Here is a 22649-nt window from a genome sequence, read left to right on the forward strand (position 1 = left end):
AATTCTACAAAGGCATTATGAAGCAAGTTGACAGCAGACTTTACGCCAATTTAAACTGAGCTGTAAAATGATCTAATTCACTGAACAGTATTTCTCTAGCAGCTGCAGTAATGCGCCATCTGGTATTGTTCTAGGACAGGGACTGTGCTAGAGAAGATGCCAATCGACCTCTTTAATATTGACCAAGTTAAATACCATCTGAGAATACAAACTAACATTTATTTACACTGTAGTTCCCCCTGAACCTTATTTACATGAAATCAATACCATGAGTCCATAAAGTTACAAAGCCAATATTCCGGGCCATTTACAAGTGACACTCTCAATAGATACTCATTTTGTAATTTCCCAACAACTGGTACATACAATGAAGGCAGTGAACACATTGATAACCACCTGCCAGAGACAAAATGGGTTAACCAGCAGTTTCCAGATCGACTGACATTGGTTGAACGTATACGGGCACTTATAATGGACGCATTCATTCTACGAAATTGACATTAAATGTCCAAGATTAAATAATAATAATCCTTGCATTTGATATAGTGCCTTATCACATCGTTGAGACGTCTCAAAACACTTCACAGGATATATTGTAAAGTGAATTGACTGTATATTTTGTGGGCAAAATGGGTCAGCCAGTGTCCCACAAACAGTCATGGATTGACTAACCAATTTATTTTTGAGGGATTATTACCCCCGGATAGCAATACGCCAATCGACTAACAGCCTACTTGCGGCTAGGTGTGTGGAGTAAGGAACCTTGTCTAAGGTTTTGCCCTGCCCGTGAATCGAACCCAGGTCCTCTTCCTTGCTAGGCGAGTGCTCTAACCAATATGCTACAGGGTTCCAAAATAATGACTAAACCAAAATTATCTCAATGACTGATCTGATGAGTTGTTTGTTAAAACACTAAAATGGCTTGGCAGACCTGTTGCCACACATCATGGGAGTCATACTGCAGAGACTGCATTCAGTTTGTACCAGAGTTTCAAACCCAATCTGATCTTCAAGGAGGCTCCACTCTTGGCCTCCTCGGTTCATGTCATACATTGAAGGTATCAACCGGACATATGCAGAGTTCTTCTGCACCGATAAGCGATCTGCATCAGTCGTTCACGTCATGACTAATGTGAATCGTCTCCTTTGTAGCTCGGGTTAATCTGGTTATTAAGGCATGGAGTTTTTTTAAAGTCGGAATTTGACTGCAGTGAACCGCTGTACTATTTATAGTTACATATGGCCTGTCAATCCGCTGAACATTCACAATAAATGCAAATGCTGCAGTATTAATGAGCTACGGAATGTCATCTCAAGGACATCGAGGCGACAGCAGAGATTGCTTTTCATGCAGGCCTGGCGTTTTCTCAAGAGATGCTATTACTAGTCATATAAACATATTAAAAATGTTCACAAGAAAGGGGAAATGAAATTACACGAGAACCACATTTCCATGATTTTTTTTATACGAAAACCAAACTATTCAATTATTTACAATTTATATTCTTGTGGGCAAGAGGACCATTGAATAGTTCTACCACCTGCACTGCTGTCAACCAACTGTCAGTAACTGCAATGCTGCCAATTGCATCTGAAGGTACCAACACATGGGCTGTACGCCAGCGCAGGGGCTCCCACATCGCACCATCGTGACAGACGTCCCTGAGATGGCATCGTGGTGAAGCAAAGTAACAGGTGAACAGAGGATAAAGATGGGAGAGGGTAATAATGTAGGAGCGAGCTTGTCAAATCTTCTGTGAATTGATCAATTTGTGTGGGATCAAATCCTGTAATGAATGGAGTGTGCGCAGAGTGCGATCCAGCTGGCGGCTTGCAAACAGACCTATTGTATGATACGAATCACTCAGTTTCTGCCACAAGTATTAAAGCCTCAACAACACATGAATAATCATTTGAGTAAATGATGTGGCTGATCCCTTGGAGTGAAAGAAAATTAATGTGTCATGGTTGTTTGTGGAGCACTGCCACTGCAAAGTGAGAGGAGATATTTTTCTTGACAAATAAATGTTTTGATGGAAGATTATTCGATGTAGGAGAAAACTTTCCAGTTATTACCCACCTGCGCCTAATACTCTCCTAATGAGGTAAGCAGGGTGCACCGTCCCTATAGGGAGAGAGTACGCCCATTCCATTTCAAACAGGGAAATTCTCAATGCGGAGTTGGCATAAATATGTGGAACTTTCAGTCTGGTTTGGATAATGTTAAGCATGGGTCAGACACTGGCTGACCAAAAAGAAAATTCAGTTTCTCAGATAATTGCTGCCCATGTTGAGACTGCATGGAAGATAATCAGCAAATAATCTATACTCCGATATCATGAAAAGAAGGCCAAGAGCAAAACTGAGTCTGTCTTAAATCTGAGAAAGATCCACTCTCAAAAAATCTGCTGTCTTTTCCACTCATGAAGTAAAGAGATAAATCAATATCTCACTTGCTGGCATCTATTATTCTGTTTATTGAGTCTCTGGGACAAAGCTTTGGGCTCCTTTGAAACTATATTCAGTAACTGTGGCTTCTAAGGTGTGTTCATTAAACCTTCTGAATTTTTCAATTCTGATGATGGCATGCGTTACCTGAAATGAAACATTCAGCAGATTCAACTAGTTAGGGATTTGCTCGGTTTAACATTTCAAGAGCATCAGACAGAGCAGGAAACAAATCTTCTTTTGGGGTATTTTGAGTCACTTTCATGATGCATTCATTCCTCTGACAAATACAGGTGTTGAGAGAAGGCTTGGCTTGGTGGTAACTCTGAAATTTCACAGGGGCTATTAAAACTGGGACATGTACACGTATAAAGTTTGGCAAACAAGGGTATAGCAGAACACAAGACTTAAAAATAAGGATGAACTTTAGAAAATATGGAATCAAATAATTTTGTTTGAGGTAAACCGCTTCCTGTGGTAGTTTTACATGTCATTATTTGTTCTTTAATTGAAATGCAATACTTTTATACCCATCATATGGTAAAAATATCCAGAGGAAAGTTAAAAGGCTTCCTAGAGGACAACTGGAAATATAGCAAGAACTTCCCCAAGGTGCCAGCTACTTCACGCAAACATCTGTTCACTCTGGATTTTGAACTATAAACTGATCAAGGCATTCAGTACATGGCCCTGAATTCCCACTCTTCTTACATGTAGATATTCTGCTGTATTTACCCGAACACAATTGCAAACATACGAAGAAGAACAGTAATGATATGATTCCAGAATTATTCTTGTTTGCTTTTATTGGTGTGTGTACAGCCAAAGATTTGATCCAAGATTATAATCTAATATTTATAACCCCAGTATTCCCTGATCATGGTCAGCTCTTTCCTTGCATTTGTTGTTGTATTTCACGAGTTTTCCTGTGTTAACTTCTAGCTCCCAAGAGAGTATCAGCATTCCTCTTTTCTTTCCCTCTGTGTTCAGGATTCTTTGCAGACATGTTCAGGTATGGTAACAATTTATTGTGTCTGTGCCACTGACCTAAAATAAACTCAAGGTTTGAAGCACAGCCTTAATCCAGGGGACTGTGCAGTAACACATTATACCACTGGCCCTGATTTGAAACTAGCTCACACACAATACTGGCCTGGTTTAAAACTAGCTAAGGCAGATGGAATGAAACTCTCTGACAGCTGTTAGGACTCCTAAGTGACATTAGTTTGGTCAATCTCAAACTGGTTCCCAACAGACATAAGTTCCATAAGACTGTCTTCCAATTCAGTAAAGACTGACATTAAATTGTCAATCACACTCAGAGACGGGCTACAAGTTGGATCAGTGTGGGAAATGGAAATGTTGCATTGATGCAAATGGGGATTCTTTAGTGTTCAGATTCAGTGGAGTGTACAGAGTCCTCTGTGTACACGGAGCTCTAACTTACAGTATACCCAAGTTTGACAGTCTCTCTGGTTACAAAGAAAATAGACTTGCAACTCAGCAGCAGAATTTGTACTGAACTCTAATGGTCACAGAAGTCATGGGAAAAATACCTATTGTCTTTCTATGTCTTTCAGAGGCAATTTGGCTTTGAGAAAACGATGGGTCAGATTTAACTTGTTCATTCTCAGTTTACATATCCGACACCTGAAATTCCAATTTGTCTTAAAATCTACAACTGTGCAAAATTATGGAATATTCTTAAACTCGGTCATAATATAGATGCCAGTTTTATAATAACACAATAACATAACACAGTACAACATCATATAATATAATCCTTGCATTTGATATAGCGTCTTATCACATCAGTGAGACGTCTCATAGCATTTCACAGAATATATCATGAAGTGGATTGACTGTATTTTTGTATATTTTCTATAGTTCTTAAAAAAAATCAGCTTCTAAATTTTGACTGAATTTAAGAATATTCCACAATTTGGCAAGATTTTACATTTTAAGAGAAAACGTAAGGGAATTTCAGGCTCAGACTATCCTCGTGATCAGGTAGGATAAGGTCTATATTTTTACTGCACTCATCACCTACAGCAAGACCAAACATGATGCACCAGGAGACACTGGATATAGATTTCATGCAGATTGAAGGAGCAAGCTTGTGGCGCAGTGCACTCATGCACTAATTTTTAATTTCCCGCTGGTCGAATTTCGGTACTTTTCAAAGATATTCTCTCATCTTGATGTCGTCCACTTTTATATGAGTTAATGTGCGCAAATCAATACATTATTCTTTGGGTATTGAAAGTCTGCCACCTTTGATGAAATATAAACTTTCTTTGGTCTTAAAATTGTGGAGGGTGTGGGGGAATTACCCCTATGAAGTGCAAGAGACCAGGCCCCTTGTCAATCATTCAATGTTTTAGAAGATTTATAATTGATTTACACAAAATATACAGTCAATTCACTTTACAGTATATTCTGTGAAGCACTTTGAGATGTCTCAAAGACATGATAAGGTACAATGTCAAATGCAAGGATTATTATTATTATTTATTTGATGTAGATACCCAACTAAATAAGGTTTGTAGTCTTTATTATTAAATCATTATTATTAAAGGACAACTTGAGAATCAGCACAATAATAATCTTGTTTTAAGCTGAAATCCAAAATCTTGTTACTGAGAGAAATAGGGGAACGGAAATAATGCCATTTTACAATAATGGATTGTTCCTAATCAAACAGTACCATAAATTGGAGACCTTTTGTTGGGATACTGAATGAAAGAAAGGCTTGTTCTCAGTGGTTTGTCTCTACCCCACAATCAGTTCTCAATCCACTATTTGATAAAGATACAAAAGTTGCAAGCTTTCATATCTTTGTCTACAAACTACACAGTCACTCCACTTTACGGTAAATCCTATGAAGCACTTTGAAATGTCCTCCTGACCCAAAGGTGCTCACCCAAGGTAACGGTATCTATGTTAACTTACCAACATGATCCGGTGCCACTCCCATTTCCTGCAGGACAATCGCCTGCTCCCGAGAGACAGGAAAACCCACCAGGACCCAACCCTGAAGGAAACAAATGATGAGAAGAATTGTAAAGTGCCAGAACTGGTTACTTGAATGACGTATCCCAACAAAATAAAACTGAGTTTGTTTCAGAGCAACTCATCTAATATTTCTACTCTTAAACACCTCAACGTAATATTTCAATAGCAACATCAAGACCATTTTAAGAAGCCCATTTAATTTTTCATGTTTCTTTGACAACTTACATAATGTTAAAAAGCTGGATGATAGTTTAGCTACATTGGTGTTAAGCACCTTTAGAGAAATAAAAGAAAGGATACATTTTTTTCATTGATCGAAACTATATTGGTGGAGTCCTGTAGCTCAATGGTTAGAGCACTCGCTTTGCAAGTGAGAGACCTGAGTTCAATTCCAGGCAGAGGGCGAAACCTTGGGCAAGTTTCCTTACTCCACACAGAGCCTAATAATAATCCCTCCAAAAAACCAAAAACAATAATAAATTGGTCATTTTCAATCTACGACTGTTTGTGGGACATTGCTGTGTGCAATTGGCTGCCGCGTTCGCCCACAAATATACAGTTAATTCACTTTACAGTGTGTTCTGTGAAGCGTTTGGGACGTCCTCCCGACGTGAAAAGCGCTATATTAAATGCAAGGATTATTATTATTATTATATTGCATTTCCCTGGAAATATAAAATATTTTAAACTTCAAATAACTCATTACTGTATTGTCCTGTTTTATAAAATGTTGCAATCTTTCATAACAAAAAAACCTTAACTTTTCAGTTTGCCTGAAAATATTCCTGCATACTACTGTTTACCTGAATTTATTTGAATTCCTTAATAGGATTAGACACATTGTTCTGCAATGTTGGACCTAAAAGCCAACATTTGAGTTCTCAAACTGCTTTACATTGATTCTTTGGTTCCAGATTTAACCGATAAAAATCTAGACTGGGGAATTAAAAGGAAATCCACTAAAACGGAATCAGTCAAATGTATACTTGATTTATAAAAGCAACAATAAAAACTTCCCAAAAATGTCATGAATATAAAAGCAAAGGCAACAAGAGGCAAGACTGCGGTAACACAATCAACATAAACTGCACATTCGTTAGTTACAAATGAGAGGATCTTGCTAATGGAACATCCACTCCTAGGACTAATAAACAGGAACTGTGCTGAAAACAAATCAGTTCCCACTTGCCCTTCTTAACAGAAAATGTAAATGTATTACCAGCACTCTTTGAAAGTTAACATTTATAGACCTGAATAATGTGTGCACAATTGACTACCGCATTTCGTCTACAAAATAAACAGTCAATTCACTTTCCAGTATATTCTGTGAAGTGGTTTGAGACGTCTCGAAAACGTGATATGGCGTTATATCAAATGCAAGGATTATTATTATTGTGGTGTCTGTCTCAAGTGCTCTTTGATAAAAGTTTAAATGATTTTCTCAAATACTGAAACAGGGCTAGATTGTCACACTAAAAGCACCATCTCTTTAGGTTTTTCACGACAGTGTAGGAACGACTGACAAACAAATGCCAGTAAAATACGGATATGTACACTCATCTAATACCTCAGTTTCCATTCACTCCAAAAGCAATCTATGGAATTATACTTCTCAAACATTGTAAAATTATTTACTTCTACAAGGTACTTCTTGAGACTCTTCCTTTAGAATAAATTGACTGCCAAAGACCAGCAGATAGGTAGAAACAGATTATTTATGAACACTTGCACAGATCTCTGTGTTTGCTGCCATGTCGGGCTCAAGACACTTCTCCTTATATAATGAAAAATAAGCACCTCTGCAAAAGGTTCCCAGTTGCAGGGAAACTGATAAATCAATGGCTGAGACACAATTAGGAAAGATTCTGACAGTCTTTTCTGGCCATGTTGTTTTGGAAATGTTGCTTGTTTTTATACGTGTAGCTTTTAAAGTCATGTTTCAGATACTAACTATTAAAAAACTTTGGCATTATTCCAGGAGCGGTGTTTAAAGCACAATCGTTTTGGAAACCGTTCCTGCTTTATTACACTGGAAGACAGTGTTTAACAAGCACTTGTAAAGTGAAGGGAATAGAGAGAATGACAGAATCAAACCTCACGTATGTAGTTGCTCAGCTGACAGAATTGTACACGTTTATGAGTGACATGAAACGTTATGCTGTAAAGATTAGCACCCTGCCCAATTATTCTTTCTGTATACATTCACTCACTCTTTCATAACACTTTCCTTCTGTACCTTTGTGCTTTCCCCAAGCCCCTCTGGCATTTTAAGTGCTGATTAGTATAGTTAGTTTGGTATTATAATTGTATTTCATATTTAAATACACATTTAATTCCCCTGCACTTTCATAAACTACAATCATCACAACTAAGATGTTACGGTTTACATTTATACCTCTCCAGCTACATTTGTGATTTATTATGACATACAAATCCATATAATTGCTTATCGATTCCAAAGTAGAAAATGGATCCCATTTTAATTTAGTTATTCCAGGAACTGTGGACTCCTGTAGCTTAGTGGTTAAAACACTTGCCTCACAAGCGAGATGACCTGGGTTTGATTCCCAGGCAGGGCGAAATGTTGGGCAAGTTTCCTTATTCCACACGCTTCAATTTATCTAGCAGTAAGTAGGAACCCAGTTGTTAATCGATTGGCGGATTTTTTTTCTGGGGGTAAAAATCCCTTAAAAAATAATAAGTTGGTCACTCAATCCACTGTGCGCAATTGGCTTCCGCGTTTCGTCCACAAAATATACAGTCAATTCACTTTACACTATATTCTTTGAAGTGCTTTGAGACGTATTAAACACATGATAAGACACCGTATCAAATGCAAGGGCAAAAAAAAAACTGCAGTGTTATATTTCCATGGTCTGTCCCCATTGTATGTGTTTTTTAAATCTTTCCTGGATGTTATTTTTAACTCCACTTTGCAGTTAGATGCAGTTATATTCATCAAGATATACGTTCTGGTTTGTAGCTAACGTTTGGTTTGCCGCTCTGATAGGATTACAAACAAAACAATGGAATCTAAAACAGGATAATTTATAACTGCAAATCCTAAATAAGAGCTAGTGCCTGTGACTGTATGTGCCATCACATTGGCCCAGGGGAACCCGCTACAATACCATCTACCTCAATTTACTGTGAGCTGGCGTTAGACAAGCACCAGCAGCAATCACTATCTTCCAATATGAATATCACAATTTCACTCTAATAGGACGAGCTAAATGTAAAATGATTAAACAGACAGAGGCAGACTGTGCAAGAGTTAATAGTTGCCAACTTCACTTGATCACAAACTGACTGATTCATCGCAGAGGCTCTCCAGCTTGTTTGGCCAAGGTTAATTGACATTCTGATCATCCTCTCCTTACCTCCAGTGAGTTGGTTCTTTTTATCAGACATCAAAAGCCTGTATGCTCTGAGCTACTTAGGCACGGCACTGATCTATGGACAGAACATCTGCATGAGTAAAGGAACTGAGGAGGGACAGGCAACTGAGCAGATGTCACAGGGAAAAGAGCTACCTTGGGAGTCAAACGGACGATCGTACAACACAGAGACTGTGACCTAACTCCACACTGACACAATGTACTAAAATCTATCCTTGTTAAATTTCGCACCTCGATGCACATACACAGATTTAAGTTATCAGGGGTTAATTACGCATTATCAATAAACAAAAAAAGGCAAACTAGACACAGTGAATTACGGAGGAAGTCAAACCGGAATTCTAACTGGAATTAAAGTTAAATGCCTCTTACATTTATGGGTAGTGTTGTGGTCAACTGCGTAATATAGTTGCCAATTGCACTAGCTTGGTTCAGGAACAGTTCCCAGAATCTAAGGGGGTCTGCAAAAGCAAAGTGAGTATACCACACGTAAACCATATGTAAACCAGGAGACCCGAGTCAAAAGTGATGAAATTCAAACTGGGAGAAAATATACCTTTAAAAAATGAGTCCATTCAGCACAGGTAACTGGATACACTGATTTAACAATTTGATGGAAGAAAAAAGGCATTTTTTCCAGCAAGACAGTTAACTACAAATTTGCAACACGCAAACTGGTAAGTGAGAACCAACGACACAATTTGGACATGTAAAATATTTGCTTTTATTTGTGCTTTGAATCAAAATCCGATTAGGAGCCAGACAGACAATATGTCAGAGCAAGATTTGTTGAACATAAAAGGATTCTTGGAGTTGACTGCTCTCTCTTTACTCGCTCTGAAATCTCAATATTATTTGAATTTTTTTTTAAAAATCATATAAAAGGTGTACAAATATTGTTTTGTCACACGTTAATTTCTCACTAAATACTTCCTCTTCTCATTCCTGTACCTGTGCAACACCCAGAGTGAGGTATGCGTACAAAGGTTTTGAAAGGTGAGATTATGTGCAATTAAACTTGCAAAATATCTTCATATTTTCAAAGTATTCATGTAACTACAGCAGACAGATTCAAAAATATCAGAGAGAAAATCGTTAGCAACAAGACAGAAAATGTCAATGGGACACAAGTGATACAGTATTTGAAGCCATAATTATTTATTATTACATGTCACAACTAAGACCTTTGACTTTAGAGAACCTGTGACAAATATCCATCACAATTACTGACATCCTAATGCAAAAACAATAGTCTCCCAAGCTTTAATAGCTTGCTGTAGTCTCAAACTTTATTTCTCAAGCATAAAAATAAATGTTTCAAAGAATTTTGACAATAATGATGTGAACTTCAATCAAAGTCTCTTCTAAAGTCGACAAGACTAGTCAAAGGTGGTACTTGAGGTTACTCAGTTACAATTATAGATGCGGATTGCAGGCTGCTCTGAACTACCAAGGATGGACTGTTCTCATGTGCATTGGGACTTCAGCAAAGAACCATGATGGTTTTGCGGGCAGTGCAAGTAAAATACAGTCAGACTGCAAGTGGGAAAACATGATAAAATGCCACAGTATTTTTCCAGTCTAAAACTATTCTGAACAACAAAGAAACACAACTCTAAAAGTGAGCAATTTCTCCCGCTTAGTTTGGAAATTACATTAAAAACAGCTAATGTTCAGTTTTGCTCTAGGGAAGAAAATAAACATTTCAGGAGCTCATCATCTTCAAAGGAGAAATCAGAAGCCATAAAAAATAGGGATGTTGTTTCAGCTAAGAACAATGTAATCAAAAGTTCAGTGATATGTTTCAAGACTCTGCATTATTTTAGAGTGAAATTGAAGCAAATAGCTGAGATGTTTTAAAATGTAAAGTGTCTCAGAGTACTTTGTACATAGATTATTTTGGTTAGTGCTCCAAAATGTGAGTATTTAAATGTCAAGTATGGTAGCTGGGGAATTTAGAACCACATAAAATGAGGGAAGTTATCGTGCAATTAAAAGTTGAAAGAATCTAGCAGTGAAACTATGTTTAATTTTTAATACGTTGGTAGCAAACATTCCAGTCTAACTTCACTTCAGACATTATTAGCAAACTGCTTCATTAAGAGTTTTGAATTACAAAATAACATCAGATGCTAGCTACATGTGCTCCAGTAATGATAATCCTTAATTTGATATAGCGCCTTATCACATCTTCGAGAAATCTCAAAGCGCTTCATAGAATATATTGTAAAGTGAATTGACTGTATATTTTATGGAAGAAATGCAGCAGCCAATTGTGCACAGCAGTGTCCCGCAAACAGTCGTAGATTGAGTGACCAAATTGTTTTTTTTAAGGGATTATTGCCCATGGAAAAGCGATCCACCAATCGACTAACAACCGGGTTTCTTCTTACTGCTAGGTAAACAGAGGCTGCTTGAGTAAGGAAACTTGCCTAAGGTTTTGCCTCATCCGGGAATTGAACCCGAGTCCTCTCGCTTGAGAGGTGAGTGCTCTAACCACTGCACTATGGGATGTAATCCTGTAATCCTGGTTCACAGTAACGCATCACAGCAGTTTTTACTATTTTGAATACAGACACTGTGTCTCGATATCAAAAGTATTGCAGGCACAAATCCAAAGTACTTGATTTCACAACTGCATAACTCCACAATTTGTAAATCTACCTGTATTTGATGTAACACAATAAATCCCACTTAAAAGAGCATCTGTTATGTGAATCTTTCAGATTTTGTCCCCCTCCGCAACTTTCTAATTAGTCATTTTATAGGAACCCAATTTACAGTAAAATGTTTGAAGCCCTGTGAGCAAAATTGTTAGTCTATCCACCAGATGTTGCCATTTTCAAGCACAATTGTTACCAGATGTTACTTTGATCATCTTGCATGGTATTCATGAGCTTTTATTGCTTAATGTAAACGAGGAATCAACTTCTCAGACTTCACATAACAATCAGTATCACACTTGCACCTCAATTCAACTCACACTCACTCCATAGCAATACGTTCCTGGTGCACTAAGCTCAGCTCTCCAGGGGTAAGAAGTGCTGCACAAAAGTGGATATTCAGTCACCAAGGTTTCTGCTTCTTTGTCTTTATCTTGTAACCGGGCCAATCTTTTCCTGACCAGTCGAGGGAGTGAGCATGTGAAAGCATTGCCTGGGAGTCCATGTCATCATGCAATGTATAAATAATGACCTATTGCATAGTGTAATTCTACATGAAGGCAACATCCATCACCCCAAACCTGGGCCAACACCATAAACACTAGGGATTAAAGGCAGCACCAAAGTTCCATAGATTTCCCTTTAGCGCTACTCTTGAGGCCCTTTCCATCTTTATTTCAACATTGGTTATTGCAAGCATATCCTGTGTGAAGGGCGCTTTTTAAATGCAAGTTGATGGTGTTGCTGTTGGTCCAGTTTGCTGCAAGAGATATCGTTGCCACTTAGTAAATGTGCTGATGTCAAAGCTCGGGCTGCATGATCATGCAATTCCACTGGCTTACATCTATCTGCCTATTAGCAGCTGAAATCAAACCCATCGCAGAATGTGGTCGTAGGGTTTTCACCTTTTGGGACGTCTTTCCGATGTGAAGGATGCCATACAAGTGTAATTTATTGTTGTTGTTGCTGCTTGAGTTTAGTTTCCAGTGGCAGTGTTGTAAGCTGAAGTAGGCACGAACGAGCAAGAGGACTATTCTTTATTAATAATTTTTATCCATTCTGGATATTATTTATTACGAAGCTCTACAATCAGTATGAAGCACATTGCAACATCATTAAACACGCTTAATTGTTCAAACATTACAAGGCTATGAAATACTTATTTATTTGCGTGCATTATTTACAGGATATTTTGTTTATACGATTTGAATTTTTTAATGCATTATGCTAATGAAGTCTACTACACAGGGTGCTAGACGTCAAGATAATTTATTTGACTTTCGGTTGTTTCTGTGCCATCAGTAATGAAATATGAAACGTTAGCCTGGCTCGGTAGTTCTTAAACTGTAAAGTGTGGACCCTGCCAATAGCTTGTATTCGTATTGACCTTTTCCCATAAAATAATGTCTCAAAGTGATTAACATGAGCAGTCGACACTGAACAAGAAGTTGGAAGAATTTCGAGGTGACTAACATCATGATTAAAGGATAGGCTTTCAGTAGATTTTTGAAAGCAGTGCAAGAGATAATGAGGCAGGGATTTTGCCCAATGATAATACTAATTTAATACATTTGTTAAGCAACTGAGGCTGTAAGTCATTTATCTTAGGATTTGTACAATCTTCAATTGTGATAATTCAAGTCCCTCATTCCTGGTACCATCTTGGTAAATCTCCTTTGCATCCTCTCCAAGGCCTTGACATCCTTCTTAAATTGTGGAGCCCAGGATTGAACACGGTACTCTAACTGAGGCCTAACCAGTGTTTTATAAATGATCATTATAACCGCCTTACTTTTGTGTTCTATGCCCCTATTTATAAAGCCAACAATCCCATATGCTTTTTTAACAGCTTTATCTACCTGTCCTGCCACCTTCAAGTGCTTATTGATGGTACAATCTTAAAGGGGGTGCTTATGTGAACAACAACAACAACAAAATGACATTTGTATAGTGCCTTTCACGTCAGGAGGACGTCCCAAGGCACTGGACAGACAGAGTTACAGACCCAAGCTGAGGGTCGGGGTGGGGGAGGGTGGAGGGCAGGGGGACAAGCAGGGAGATCGAAAGCACGGTCGAAGAGGAGGGTCTTGAGGTGGGTCTTGAAGGTTGCGAGAACCCCCAGGTTTCTCTGCTTCTGCACCCCCTTTAAGATTGTACCACCAATAAGCACTTCAACTCCATTGCCTAGGTTTTACTCAGCCTGCAATTTTCATTTGTAAACCTAAATTATGGATCTCTCTCACACTAGCGAAAATAATCACAAAAGCTGCCCAAGACAAGAATCTATCAATTTCCCCCTGCGCAGCGAAAATCATATTTCCATTGATGGAATGGATATACAGAAAGCTCAAATGGAGATTTACTACACAATAGGGGTTAACACTGTCCTGTAGGCATATTGCTTTAGCCCACAGGGACACGGAACCAGGGAAATAGATTTATACACAATAAGTGGCTAGAATTCCCAGGTTCAACAATATTTGAATCATGGGATGCCAGGATCGTTACAACTGCTTGCCACATTTAGAGATTTACACACTCGTTAGGGATTAGTAGAAAACTGTTCACTGCAGTCTCCAAAATGCAAAGATTGCCATCATGCATAAACTACAAAAAAGCTGAATATTGAAAATGAGAGACGGATGCTCCGAGAGGAACAGCAACAGTTTCTAAAGTCACAAAAGTCGTGGAGTTAAAGAAAAACAAAAGCCTCATTAGATTTGTTAATGCAAAAACGTTACTCTAATCCCCCAAAGTATTACGTTAATACCAGTAGAACCTAACAAAAAATATCCTGTCCGCATTCATTAGATTCATTTATGTTAACTGAATACTTTTATATGTAAATTCCTGTTAAAGGGCAATTAAAACCAAATTCGAACAGAGTAGCTCTGATAGCAAGCAGCTAACCTCAAAGACAAATAATTTGAAAATTCAAATCAGGGATATGATAATCAGAAAGATTCAACATGCACTTTCAAAAGGTGACACTATACCACATACATAGATCGAAAAATGGTTCCTTACCTATTTGTAATAGACCCACATTTAAATTCTTCACACTTTTTTTAATAAAATCTTTGTGATTTTCTTTTTTATTTGCCCAAATACCTTTCTTTCTTTAGTTTCAAATATCTGGCAATCCGAGCACGCTCTGTGCATGGTTTTATTTCTATTCTCTGCACTAACATTTAACTCCCTCCCGTTCCTAGAGTCAGTGACCCAAACAATTCTCGTCCACCAACAGACAAAACAAACATGAAGAACATGGGTAGAAAAACCTGCCAAGGTTACCTGCAAGCCTAAATGTTTAAGTTACTTAACTGCATTACTGCTGGAAGATTCTATATGATGTTGCACCACTTTTTAATTCAAATATATTTTTTAACTACTAAGGACAGCTGAAGTAATTACTGCAAAGTCCTTGATCACAGGAAGATGGCAGACGCCAGCATTATTGCAGCCATGCAGATAGAAATACTCGTTACCACGGTCATGGTAGGAAGCATCAAGTGAAACTGGTCTGTCAGGACTGGGCTTTGTTGAGAAAGGGAAGAAACACCATCAAGCAGAACAGAAAGTTTCTGTTGTAAGCAGCTATTGTCTTGACAGCTCTTATAGGGATTGTTTCATTCATTTCTTAACTTCATACAAGAAAGTTTAAAAATATTAGTATGGGACACTTGTTTGTGGAAATAAATTTGAAACAGGAATTTGTCCCTCTCTTCACAGTAAGAAGGCACCCTAGTTATAACGCCATTGCTGTACTGCAAGCCTGCCATTGGTTTTATTCTCTCTTATACGGCACACACCACCCCCTTATAATGATAATAATACTTGCATTTGATATAGCGCCTCACCATGTCGTTGAGATGTCGCAAAGAGCATCACATGATATACTGCAAAGTGAATTGACTGTATATTTTGTGGGTGGAATGTGGTAGCCAATTGCGCACAGCAATGTCCCACAAACAGTCCTCCCTCTCATTCTCACAAACCGTGCTTTTACCAAAACAACCTAAAATAGATGTCTTTACTCTGTGTGCTATGACTGCTGTATAAATCCACACCTGAGAGAACTCTGGTATCATACACATAATGGCTGTGACGTGGATCCATGAGATTTTGCAGAAGAGGCTGCAGGAATGTACTTACTCATCATATTCTCTGTCAACCATTGGATTTGACAGTTAAAGATTGAACATATTTTCCAAGGGCAATGTGCTCAAAAACTGAATGCTATATCTCGCAGTCAGCAGTGTGTTACAAGGCTACAAACCTATCCAACTAACCATTAGAGGTATTCTGTTGGATAATCAGTACAGTATTTAGCTGAACACAATAAACATCTGACCTGAAATTCTAAAGACTTTGCACAAATTGTGTTACTCTGTTCTGTTAACACTTTCTGCTTAGGTTAGACTAAGTTATACAGTTCATACATTTACCAATGTTTAACATTATAAAATGCAACACTTTTAACATTTGGAACTAGTAACTTAACATGCCTAGCTACCTATAGGCTGTAAGTAATTAGTGCAGCATTTTCAAGTCATGTTGGAGAAGCAGATAAATGGTTTTCGAACCAACACAAATTGCACTTCAGTTGTACTATGGACACCACCTGGCGGAGGGGGTTTCAGTGTTAGTCTCACCAAATGAAGTATAAATGCAATGTTTTCGCACTGGGCTCACTTCCCAGGGTTCGATAAAAGCTCTTAAGAGGGCCACTGAATAGCCATGAGCTTCTTAAAAAAAACCCTGTTCGTTAATATTATTAAATAGTGGATCATCACATAACTACCTCCTAATTATTATTAATAATAAAGAAACCACAATTCAATATCTGAAATCCCAAATCTTTTTTTTCCAATGCAAAACAGCAAGGAAAGTATAAATCACGCGTTCCATGCCACATCACTCTACTGCCAGTAAAAAAAACATTGGACTTCCAAGTTAAAGCAAAGAAAGCAGAGTAAAATAATTAAAACATTAAAATAACTGTGCAGAACAATTTGTGAAGGCATCTGCATTGTTAATAAATGCACATTCTAACATTTAGTGCATATTTTGGCACGCTTATACTCGTGCTAAATTGGATGGCAGATGTGTTATTCATTTAACACAAACTGACTATATGGTTTCTGTTTGACTATTTTGTCTAGTTTCTGGGCGACATAGCCCATCCCAGCCCTGAACACTGCTCCAGGCAATCAGTTGGATTCTGTGTTTAGTCTTTGATCAACACTCAACTATCAGATTAGCATATGCACACACACTCATCCCGCACTTTATCCTCTTAATAAACTTTCAAACTCCCTGACTGCTGTTCAACAGAGCAATCAGTCCCTAAATCAATCCCCCGCTCATTCAGCCGCTGAATACCAAGTACGAGTGCATGCTGTGTAATTGCTCTTTGACTATTCCTACAGGAGCGATTCCTACCCGTTTGATGCAGTCCATTTTTGACAGCCATTCTAGGATCAGCTTTGCCCAGAGTGTGTGGGGAATTTCCTGCAAAGCAAAAGAGAATTGCAAAGAGATGAGAGGGTGAATATTCAGAGGAAAGTTCAAAAGGAATTCCAAAGCCCCTACATGATTAGGCTGAAGGAGAAAAGTGAAAGGAATCGGCAGGCACTTTTTTTTTGAGTTACTAGGTCTCCCGGGTAGTTCGGCTCGAGACCTGTGCCCCGGTGCAGTGGGAGCTTGGACTTGCTGTTTTTTGTCTCTGTGTCTGTTTGTGGTAGATCATGCTGTTTGCTACAGCAGCAGCCGGTGTCTGCTCCAACCCTTTGAAGTGTCAGATTGACAGGAGTGATGGATGTTGGACTCACCTCGTCCGGTCCTCCTACACCAAGCAATCTCCTAACTTGCTTTAGGGTTTGGGGAAAGAAAATCTCGGGAAAGAATATTAGTAAGAATGTCCAAATTGATTACTGTTCATGCCTAAGATCTGGATATGCTCCCAGGACAGATTGTATTTCACTCAACTGCATGCATCCAATGTATTTTACACAAAATGCACTGATCGGGATTATGGGTCGTCCATCAGTGTCCCACTGTTCTAATAACATTCCATTGGTGGTACATATTGCTCCATAGTTGTACTACAATAAAAAGGGCAATACAGCCATTTTAATGACAAATAATGCAGATTGTGGCCTTTTCGAGAGTACCATTTGTTCTCAATGATGTTGTCAAATTGTTAATGAAAGCGAGATTAGAATCTTTGTTGTCATTTACTAGATTTATTTTTCGTTTACCCCCGTCTCCCCATACTGCCAATGGCCAAGGTTGACTGTTATTGGCCCTGTGTAATTATACAGTTCTTTATAACTTAAACGTTTTTTTAAAAAAAGTCTCTACGTTTGGGCAGAAAAACGTGCATTTCAAGTTTATAGCCTTGAAATATGTTCGTATACAACACTAACAAGGGAAGATCGTTAACGGTTTGTGCATTTTAAAAGTTTTAAGATTCCTTTGGTAAACAGCAACTTTATTTAGAAAGGTGGAAAACCACAAACTATTGAGAGACAAGAATCCTAACACTGTGCCTTCATACTCTCAAATGCTAGGCCCAGAAACACAAGGATAACCGCTCATTATGAGCAGGATCGGAACTCAGAGCAGTTTCTGAGAAAATATATGGAATGTGCAGGTAGTGCAAGGAATATGGAATATAAATATATGGAACGTGCGTGGAGTCCTGTAGCTCAGTGGTTAGAGCATTCGCTTTGCAAGCGAGAGACCTGAGTTCAATTCCAGGCAGAGGGCGAAACCTTGGGCAAGTTTCCTTACTCCACACAGAGCCTAATAATAATCCCTCCAAAAACAAAAACAATAATAAATTGGTCATTTTCAATCTACGACTATTTGTGGGACTCTGCTGTGCGCAATTGGCTGCCGCGTTCGCCCACAAATATACAATCAATTCACTTTACAGTATATTCTGTGAAGCTCTTTGGGACGTCGAGAAGACGTGAAAAGTGCTATATCAAATGCAAGGATTATTATTATTATTAAGTTGTTGCTTCTTTTTGCCCACAAAATAGTCAATCCATTTTACAATATAGTCTGAGAAGCGCTTTAAGATATCTGAACGACGTGATAAGGCGCTATATCAAATGTAATGACTATTATTATTACTATTATTATAATAAGTCGACCTACTTCAAATTTATCGTTAAACAATCTTTTAACCTGGGGTAAATTTGCAAAATGTAGGTATTTCTTTTCCACTTTCAAAGCAGAGAGAATGTCCTATGTGAACATGGGATCTCACATCAATTCCGGCTCCATCATAGCTTCCTCACAGTCAGAATAAGTATCTGAAAAGCTTTGGTCTATAGACCAACCAAAACCACACAAAAAAAATGTATTTGTGAGTCGGCTTCAAGTCAAAAGCTGCTACGCTGAGAAGATAATTAATGCCCCCGCCGCTCTTTAAGGAGCTGCACCACAATCACTTTCCAGTGCCGTTATCTCCCTCGAGCGGAGTTTTATTCTCTAATTAGCACTGAGTAACTCCACTTTAGTTTCATCCATTTCTATCCGACAGCTTTGCTCAAATTAATTTAGATAGGCAGTAGAAATAAAATACAAAGCAAAATCATTCAACTGCTCAACACAAACGTGTTACATTGGAAGCAGCTTTAAGCATGGGAATAACTTGTTCTCAACAGGGATGGCTCAACGTTGAAAACTAGCCATAAACACCTATTCAGGAGCAATGGATCTGCAGTTTTATCCCATGAGTGCAGATAACTAAAACCTGGTAGATTATAAATATCTTTATCTTGTGACAATCTCATATCCCATGGCATACTGTATTTCTTTCAAATCAACAAATTGCATTTATATAGCACCTTTCACATTGCGAGGACGTTCCAAGTCACTGGTAGCAAAGATGAAACTGCAAATGCAAACCAGTAACAAATTGATTCCTGAAAGTTATCTTCAACTGACAAAGCTGAAGTTTTCACCTTATAACGGAACAAATCATCAATTGCAATCCATCTAGCCGGTCCCAAATGAAAAACATCATAAGCTAATCTCATCTCTTAAATTGCTATTTCATCTTCACTTGAATTTTTGAACAAATCTGCGTTCACTTCCCTGAGTATCTATTTCACATATTCACCATTTACTGCGTAAAATAATTACGTATAAAATATCTCTTCACTTTGCTTCTTCTGAACTCGAGCTTGTTATATAAGAGTATTCTTAGACATGATTTCACTACTGAGAACATACATGGAATGTGCAGGCAGTGCAAGTTGTTGCTATTTAACTCAAGAGCAAGAGGTAACTCAATGTAACTCGTAATATTATGGTGCAATGCAGAAATATTGATCCTATGCATGGGTATGGTAAATATTCCAGTTAAAATACATTCTCTTTTACATGTCTTTTGAAGAGGCTTCTTAATGATTTGTTTTGTTTAGCTAAGACTTGTTTTCACAATGCATCGCTCATCTCCCTCAGGAGGTTGATCGTTCAGGGGATTTCACCACAATCCTGCTTCACACTCAACTGTAGTAATATTCTGTGTTTTCTCTGAGATAAGAGAATCATTTTAGAAGCAGACAATGCATTATTGCCGTTGACACAAATTCCGTCGACAATGAAAACCATCATACTTGTGACATGTGTGACTAATGGATGTCAGACCATTGAGTGAGGTCGCGAGAGTACCCTGCACTATATACTTAGCTTGGTGGCAAAGAAGTCACTTCAGCAAAATATCAGAGTACTTGCTTGTATGAGTTACCAGCTGCAGGACAGAAGGAATAAGGAGAAGAAATCAAATCTAACCAGCTCATCACATGAGAGTGAGGATAAATTTCCAGCCACCCATTTTAGCAAATCAGATTATGTGTGTTGTTGGTAGTTTCATCAACAATATCATCTTCTGCCATAGCAACAACATGGAACAGACGACTTGTACATCCAAAATGGTTGCACATCACAAGCTGTAAAAGCTGTGTAACCTTCTTTATAAAGAAATCCACAATGTACCTGAGAAGATGCTTGGTAGTTGCGAGCTTCAGTGGCGAGGGCCGATGCCTGATCTTCTAGCATACTCTTTCGATTGATGAGGCAGGCATTAGTGTTGTCACATAGCAGCTTGGCCTAGTGCAAAGACAAGGCAAAAACCTCATGACCACCTTCAAAAGAACAAGCATATCCCCAGAGCAAATCTAGAAATAAAGCTAGGTAATTAATCTGGTACCTTAGGGTCATTTATTGGGTGTCTATGAAGTAACACACAGCAGAGAGAGAAAAAATGAGCTTCATGAGATTCTGCCGATTTTTACAACCATTACAGCTGTTTTTATTGAGTTGGTATTGGCAGTGCAGTATCAAGTTTTACTTGTTTCATGTTATACACTGGACAAGATGAGATAGGACTGAGTTAATGATTGGTGCATACTACCGAAAAACAATACATTTAGCTTTCTATCTAAGCTTTTATGGAAATTTCTTTTGATTGAGTTTCTTTGAATATTACATTGGGATGGATGCAAGAGATTTACAGCTCGGTAAAGAAATTACAAAATACACGTCAAGAATATCACAAGGTAAAACTAATTGGTGAAAATAGTGCTCCTGTTCTAGTTTGCGAAAAAAAGATCAAATAAACTGCATAATGGGAAATGCACCTTAAGGAGGCTGGGGCCCAATTACTGAAGTTGGCCATTTAGATAGTCTTTCTATATTTCACACAGCAAAGCAAAAGCAATAAATTATAATTCAACAGAATTTCATAAGAATATTAAAAACGTACTTCCAAAGAACATAAAGTAAATTAATTTAAACTGCATTATTCTGATAAACTATGATTTTTATTTGAAAGACATTCAATGTTATGCAAGACACAAGGATATTAGTACATTAACAGCTTATTTCTTTCCTCTGAAAAAGAAACGAGCATCTTAGTTTCAATATTTCTCTCTTTAAGAAATGGTTTAAGTATAGATTTCACTTACAATAGTTATCTTGCCTGAAGCAGGGGCTCCCACTATAAAAACCCGGATAACTGTGAAGTAATAAAGAAAAGCTGAATAATTACATCAAAATTAGAACTCAACATTATTATTATCTCCTTAATCAGACGCCTCCTTATAGTCACCCCACACCTTGGATTATTCTCAACTTCATTGAATTTGCAATATCTAACCACCTCTATCTCATAACTACGGTAGTTTCTCCCTCTCCCCCTCACAAGTACCAAACAGAGCCATCATGACACCACTTCCTAAGCAGCTAGAATATGGTTTCCAGCTCCTTTATACAAACAATTTTTAATAAAACTCATCATACCGCATTCACTAATTGTATCACCAAGCCTTGCTATTTTAACATTTTATGTTTTCTGTCTTTTAAATCTATTGTTTAAACATTTACTGCTATTGTAACCCCTACTAAGACATCTGTACCAAGACATTCTAATAAATAGCAAAAGCAAAACTTTGTGTAGCAAAACGATTGTGTAATAATTGTGATAATTGTGTAATATCATCTTTTGTAGCCATTGATACTGTATTTGTTAATACTGTATACTGCCTTAGTACAAGAGGAATGAAGGTGAAATTGACATATATTGACAGACAAAGCTGACTGAATCAAGACTGAGGTGGATAGATAATAATAATAATAATAATAATAATCCTTGCATTTGATATAGCGCTTTTCACGTCGGGAGGACGTCCCAAAGCGCTTCACAGAATAGACTGTAAAGTGAATTGACTGTATATTTGTGGGCGAACGCGGCAGCCAATTGCGCACAGCAATGTCCCACAAACAGTCGTAGATTGAAAATGACCAATTTATTATTGTTTTTTGTTTTGGAGGGATTATTATTAGGCGTGTGGAGTAAGGAAACTTGCCCAAGGTTTCGCCCTGCCTGGAATTGAACTCAGATCTCTCGCTTGCAAAGCGAGAGCTCTAACCACTGAGCTACAGGACTCCACAGGACTTTCTGAATTTCTTTTGAATTTTTATATAGAGACAGTAAGTGCTAACAAAGTCAGTGGTCCATTTGCTGTACCTTCCCAGCCATATATATATATATATATATATATATAACATATAGATATATGTTAGGTCAGGGCATCAAGGGATA

The 22649-nt window shown here is 37.9% G+C and overlaps 1 protein-coding gene across 2 annotated transcripts in view; it reads right to left on the minus strand.

Moving 5' to 3' along the window:
- Positions 1-22649, minus strand: part of ak8 (adenylate kinase 8) — a 44448-nt gene that overhangs the window by 18421 nt on the left and 3378 nt on the right. For both annotated transcript variants that reach the window (XM_007902746.2, XM_007902747.2), the window contains 4 exons: positions 21514-21563; positions 20543-20656; positions 16970-17038; positions 5401-5482 (listed from right to left, as the gene is read on the minus strand). In XM_007902746.2, the coding sequence (XP_007900937.1) occupies positions 5401-5482; positions 16970-17038; positions 20543-20656; positions 21514-21563 (315 nt within the window). The remainder of the gene's footprint in view (positions 1-5400; positions 5483-16969; positions 17039-20542; positions 20657-21513; positions 21564-22649) is intronic.

The sequence above is a fragment of the Callorhinchus milii genome, unplaced genomic scaffold (genome assembly GCF_018977255.1).
Source record: "Callorhinchus milii isolate IMCB2004 unplaced genomic scaffold, IMCB_Cmil_1.0 Scaffold8, whole genome shotgun sequence".
In the NCBI taxonomy this organism is placed as follows: Eukaryota; Metazoa; Chordata; class Chondrichthyes; order Chimaeriformes; family Callorhinchidae; genus Callorhinchus; species Callorhinchus milii.